At 54.4% G+C, this 6386-nt stretch overlaps 1 protein-coding gene across 2 annotated transcripts in view; it reads left to right on the top strand.

Annotated features, from left to right (window-relative positions):
• Positions 1-2385: 2385 nt before the first annotated feature.
• The window catches only part of DRC7 (dynein regulatory complex subunit 7), a 15157-nt gene continuing 11156 nt past the window's right edge, over positions 2386-6386 (top strand). For both annotated transcript variants that reach the window (XM_019664457.1, XM_019664456.1), the window contains exons 1-4: positions 2386-2612; positions 3013-3187; positions 4282-4407; positions 5152-5346. In XM_019664457.1, coding sequence (XP_019520002.1) covers positions 2416-2612; positions 3013-3187; positions 4282-4407; positions 5152-5346 — 693 coding nt within the window. In that variant the 5' untranslated portion in view covers positions 2386-2415. The remainder of the gene's footprint in view (positions 2613-3012; positions 3188-4281; positions 4408-5151; positions 5347-6386) is intronic.

Genomic DNA, 6386 nt, shown 5'->3' with positions numbered 1-6386 from the left:
TGTGTGTGTGTGTGTGTGTGTTGGGGAGGAGGAGGTCGCTTCTGGGGAGGAGGGTGTGAAAGTGGCCTGTGGCGGTGGGGAGGGCCTCTGGGCCTCTGGGTAGGGTCTGGGGAACTTTGAGGCAGGACTGCCCTCCCCAGACTGTGCTGTAACTGACAAGACAGCCCAATACTCTGTGGGGAACAAAGTATTAAGAGTTCTGGCCCATCGCTGCCTCTGATGACCATGCTCTGGGACCTTAGGCTCAGGGCCCATCTCAGTGGCTGCCCCAGCTGTAGCCCCCTGCTTCCTGCTGACACCTTGACCCTCTCACCATCCTACTTCTTCCCCCCACACCCCACACCATCCTTCTGAGACTTCCCCATTTCATTAGGCCCTTAAGTGCATGGGTTTCAAATCCCAGATTTGCTACTTACTAGCTCTGTGACCTTAGGCAGTTTCCCCTTGTCCTAGGCCTCAATTTTTCCTCTACAAAGTGGGTATCATAATAGTGTCTGCCTCACAGAGTCATTAGCGGATAAATGAGATTATCTCTGTACAACCCTTAGTTAGCACAGTGCCTGGGACTCAGTAGGTGTTCAGTAAACTGAAAGTGCCTTTAATAGTTATTACCCTCTCTGAGCTTGTCCTCCCTGTGCCCAAGAAGCAGACAATTGGATCTAATGACCAGGCTGTGTTGCTTGGCTGGTGGGCACAGCAGAAGGTTCGCTGCAGGGAACTGGGGTTCTGAACAGGCCTGCTGGACACGAGGCCTCGGGTGTGATGTTGACTAGGGTGGGCTGACCTCCAGCAAAGCAACAGATGTGTTCAGCGCCCCCTGAGTCCTACAGAATGCCAGCATCAGACAGAAAATGTCTGTCCCTCTTTTCATATTGCAGAAGGGGAAACTGGGGCCCAGAAAGGGGCAGGGAGTAGCCCAAGAGCCCTGCAGGAGCTGGTGATAGAGCCAAGTTTCCCCCTAGCCAGGCTGGTGGTCAGTGACTAGCCCCCCCAAGAAGCCACGGCGGCCCGAGTAAGGGTTGCAGCAGGGAAGGAGGGCCCAGCTTCTTGGTCCTGGCTCCACCCCAGGGGGTGATGACAAACCTGGGGAGAGCCTGCTCTTTTCTCCCCAGTCCTCACCATCCCCTCCCATTATAACCTGTGCATTAGGTCGGTTCTCCTGCTCTTTGGACATTTGCCCTGTTTGTTGGTTAAAAATATATAGATATTTGAGGTGGGGTGATGGAAAGACATGAGCTGGGAAGCAGGAAACGGGGGGATCAGCTGGGACGGTATAACAGGAACCTGCTTAAAGAAGCAGAGGCTGAATTTCTTCACATAATGGGAAGTCAGGAGGTGGCACTCGAGGCCTCCACTACGCCTCTTGGGACCATGGCTCCATCTGTCTCGTCACTCTGCCATATTTAGCTGTCAGCTTTGGTCCTCGTGGGTGGTCATCTCGTCGTCATGCATCGGCTGCCCCACCTCACGCTTTATATCTCTGTCCCAGTCAGGAGGAGAAGGGCCGAGAGTCTGGGCCAGCTGAGCCCTGTCCTTTAATATCCAGCAACCTTGAATGACATCTCAGGGGCCATAACGGGGTTTACATCACAGGTCTGACTCCAGCTACAAGGAAGGCTGGGAAGCTGAACATTTCAAACCAGGCTCATTGCTGCCCCCAGTAACACTGGGGTTCTGTTGTATGGAAAGGGGGACTGGATCTTTGGGTAGGAAACTAGTGGTTCACCTCCATGAGGCTTTGCTCTGTAACCACAGACAAGGGCGCACGAGCACATATGGCATTTCAGGGTGGCTCCCAAATGACCTTCATCTGTGGGCTGACACATTCCTGCCCTTTATCCAGGTGCTTCAGTGGCAGCCCTGTCTTTGCCCCCTCCGTCCCTCAGTTCCAAGTTTGATGATGTTACCTTCTTTTTGTTGTATTCCATATCGCCTTACTATTATGAATAATTTTCTTTAAACCAATTCACTTGTTGGGCTTCATAAATATATTTAAATAGGACATTTTATAATATTAAAGTAATCCCTTCGGTATTAGCATCACTTGCCGTAAAGAGAAGGTACTGTCAGAATAACCATGCAAAAGGCCAAGCGATGTTAGTAAGTTTGGGCTACCCAGTCCTGCCCTCACAATAGTTCTCAAGCTGTGGACGGCCTGTCCTTGTTTGAAAGAGAGATTGGTGAATGCTGAAAAGGTGTTGCAGACATGCTAGCACCAAGCGGAGTCTTTCTCCTCAATGGAAAGGAAGTTTAAGAGAGATTCGCTTCCTCCCTCCGTGATCTAAAACACTGAAAATCACAGCTCAGGGACACAGGTGGTCTTGGTGGCTCCTTCCTGGTCTGAAGTTGGCCGTTCTGAGTGCGTGTATCCCTCTAGCAGAGTCTGCATCTCTAGACAGTCGGAGACGCGCCAGAATGGAGGTCCTGAGGGAGAAAGTGGAGGAGGAAGAGGCAGCTGAACGAGAGGAGGCAGCTGAGCGGGCGGAGAGGGGCGAGAAGATAATGAGGCCACCGGAGGTCCGGAAGGAGGGCACCATCATGACGCAGGAGATGCTCAGAGACCTGGAGAAAAGGCTGTCGGAGATTGAGGTCACCGTCCCTGAAAGAGGCTCGTAAGTACGGAGGTGGAGGCTTCGGGCCCAGCCGCCCTGGAGAGGGTCAGAGCAAGGCTGGGTGAAGGAGCCAGGCAGAACGGGGACACCTGGGCTGGGAGGCAGGACGAGGAATAGAGAGAGCAGTTCAGAGTGAGGGCTCTGTTCTCAGACTGCCTGGTCCCACTCTTCCCGCCTCACTAGCTGTGTGACCCTGGGCAAGTCACTCAATCTCTGTGCCTCAGTTCCCTTATCTGTTTAAAAATTCAGATTCTAATAAGGATACTTCCCTCCTAGGTAGCTGTGAGGATTAAACATGGAAGAGATAGAGCCCAGGGCAGCTAAAGTGGATCGAGGGTTCCCTGAATGTCAGGCCTGGCCTCACATGGACTAATTAATGCTATCTCTTTTGCGGGCACAGGATCATTACCGAGGACACTATCGACACCTCCAAGCTGCCCCTTTCCTACCAAAGCAACACGCTCAAGGAGGAACACCTGCTGCAGGTGGCAGACAACTTTTCCCTCCAGTACAGCCACCTGTGCCCGGACCGCGTGCCCCTCTTCCTGCGCCCACTGAACGAATGCCAAGTGCCCGTAAGGCCGGGTCTGTAGGGCAGGGCTGGGGGCTCGATAGCAGAGGGTGGAGGGAGAGGGAGCCCAAGCACAACGCTCTTGTGGGCCAGAGCTTATAGTCCGGGAGCAGCATACCCTCAAATGCCAGCAGGCCCCAGCAGGCTTGGTGTGAATCAGCCTTGGGGGCTGTGGTGGCCTGGAGACCCCACGCCCCTCCTACGGGGCAGCTGGGTGCCCAGTGCAGGCTCCAGGCCCAGAGGCCGGCCCTGTTCAGGGGAGGAAAAAGAAATAAGACAAAATGACTGGGATGGGCCCCAGAACCCAAGCCCTGCACTCCTACCTTCCAGCCCTGTGACCCAGGGCATGTCTCTGAGCCACTCTGGGCCTCAGTTTCCCCATCTGTAGATGGAGTGACAGACTGGCATAGGATGAATCCAAAGGCTGTAAAGTGGCTCCCAGACTGTTTTATTTGGCCCACATGGTGATTTTTAACATATGTATTAGCTGCTAGCATTTGAAGCTTGGTGATTCCCATACAGATTCCTACTCTCCTCTTGTCTGGTGACCCCAGGCCTGCATTTCTTCTGCAGCAGTCAGCAGGGGCTGCACCGGGGCTGCCCCTTAGGTGGGGCCATGTGAGACCCGGTGTTGGTGGGGCCTTCCTCAAACCTGCAGGGAGAGCCTGGAGGCCTGGCCTACAGGCCCCGGGTAGCAGAGCAGCCCCTCAAGTAACACTGCATCCCCCACACCAGGTGAGCCTGAGCCAGTCAGCTCGCCTCCTGGAGCCTCAGTTTCCTCCTCTGTCCATGGGACCTACCTCACAGGGTGATTGGGGATTGGGGAGGTGACGCCAGGTCTGCTGGTACCCAGTGGGAGAATGGTGATGACATGGAGGCCCTGATTCATCCCTGGCACCTAGGGACAGCACAAGCTTATTCGGTATCTGGGCCGGAAGGGCTTTGGGGGACCCCTTCCTCCAACGGCCAAGGTACCAAGAAGGAGCCTGAGGCCCAAAGAGCACACCCCCAACCCAAGGTCTCCAGCTTCCCGGGAGCGCTGTGCTCCCCTCCCGGGTGGAATGCCCTCCCAGGGGCCTGTGGTCTCTCCCCTTGCAGAAGTTCGTGAGCACAACCATCCGGCCCACGCTGATGCCCTACCCCGAGCTCTACAACTGGGATAGCTGCGCCCAGTTTGTTGCAGACTTCCTCTCCATGGTGCCCTTGTCTGACCCCCTCAAGCCGGTAGGTGCCACTCTGGGCCACATCCCTAGGCCTGTGAGGCGTAGGATGGAAAGCCAGGCACATCTGGAGACAAAGGCTCAGTAGGGCTCAGGCCACAGCCTATGAGTCTGTCTGGGGGTGGGGGGTGGAGGGTGGGGGTGGGAGAACAGGCCCAGAGAAAGGCGGCCTTTTGCCTGAGGTCACACAGCAAGCCTGGTCTCCTGGCTTCCACCTCTTTGCTTCCTTTGCCTCTTTCTGCCTTCAGAGTCTTCCTTTCACAACATCAGGAGGTGGTGAAAGGAGAGAGAGAGAGGGGCGGGCCCTGCTGCTCAGGGCCAGTAGCTTCGTTTTGAGCTTCTGTTCAGCTCAATTGGCTTGTCATTGAGAAAGGAGGGAGGGCGGGAGGGATAGGTCCACAGTGGAGAACTGAGAAAGGGAAGAGAAGGAAAAGAAGGCGGGGAGACGGCGAGGGCAACTTTGAAATAAAACCCTGAAATTGCCCATCAGAGAGCATTAGACCAGACGCTTCTACAGTCCAGGAGGTCTTTCCCCTCAGGAAGCCATGGCCCCTCCAAATTATAGGCAAATGTAGGTGGCACTTTCTGGATAGGGGGGTCTGTGGTTTTCATCCCATTCTTACCAGGCTCCTTCACCCGGCAAAGGTGAGGAGCCCTGCTGGGGTCCAGCCTGCATGGGCCCTAGCTCGTGGGGAGGGCAGGTGGGAGGCGGCGGGCCCGGCGGTGCTGACCAGCCCGCCACGGCCAGCCCTCGCACCTGTACTCCCCGACCACGGTGATCAAGTACCAGAAGGGCAACTGCTTCGACTTCAGCACGCTGCTCTGCTCCATGCTCATCGGCTCCGGCTACGACGCTTACTGCGTCAACGGCTACGGCTCCCAGGACCTGTGCCACATGGACCTGACTCGGGAGGTGTGCCCGCTCACCGTGAAGCCCAAAAAGGTACCACCGGGCACATGCTGCCCTCGGCATCCAGCAAGACGCGCCAGCCTTAAGTGTGTCCCTGCAGTTCCACTCCCTGCCCTGGCCATGCACGACCCAGGTCTCCACATTGGCTGTCTCCCCCTTATCTCCTCTCCCCTTGTCGTAACCCAGTTTCAGCTACTGTGTTCCCCACGAGGTAAATTCTGTGAATGCCACATGGTTTATATCTTAAGTCACACTCTTCCATATTACCCTGTGCCTTTGACAAAAATCCATCCAGCCGTGTTCATATGAGGAAGAGACAGACATTTAGTTCCGCCTTTTTTTTCCCCTTCCCAGGAAACAAAGCCACTTTTTAACAGTAAAACAACAACAACAAAACTCCCACCCTCCTGCAGGTGGTGGTTGTGTTTTTATATCTATTGACTGAGACTCCATAATGATTAGAAGCCACAGAGAACACAAGAAATGCTCTTAAATGAATTTAATTTTAGAGATCATATAAGCATCTCTTTGCATTTGGAAAATGGGCCACACTACAGGCAGAAAAGGATTTTCATGAACTGGATTGATTCCAGGGCTCAGTGATCAGGGTCAAACCCCTGTGGGTGTCTGTCGCTCAGGGCTGGAGATCCAGGGGCCTGCGGCATCTAGCGTGATGCAAGTGCACCTGAGTTACACCTGGGTGAGCACTCGCAGGCCCCGGGGTGATGCTCTGGTGGAGAAAGGCACCAGGTGAGAGAGACTTGCGCCCTCAGGCCCACCCCCTCAAGGAAGACGGAACAAAAGCTCCATCATTACTTTGGGCTCCAAAGGCCTGTGAGTTCACACACAGGCTTCTTATCTAAGCCTAATTTTAATTATTAAAGTGATATCAATAGCTAACAGATGCAGAGAACTTTCCAGTACATAAACCACTGTCATGTCCATTAACTTGGTTGCTCCTCACAATAGTACTGTGTCGTAGGTATTATCTCTCCCGTTGTACAGATGAGTGTGTTGAGAGGAAACAGGGAGGCGAAATAAAGTGGCCAGAGGACTGAGGCTGGTCTGTTTAA

Source organism: Hipposideros armiger, unplaced genomic scaffold (genome assembly GCF_001890085.2).
Source record: "Hipposideros armiger isolate ML-2016 unplaced genomic scaffold, ASM189008v1 scaffold_423, whole genome shotgun sequence".
Classification (NCBI taxonomy): Eukaryota; Metazoa; Chordata; class Mammalia; order Chiroptera; family Hipposideridae; genus Hipposideros; species Hipposideros armiger.
This window is presented reverse-complemented; position numbering and strand designations above follow the sequence as displayed.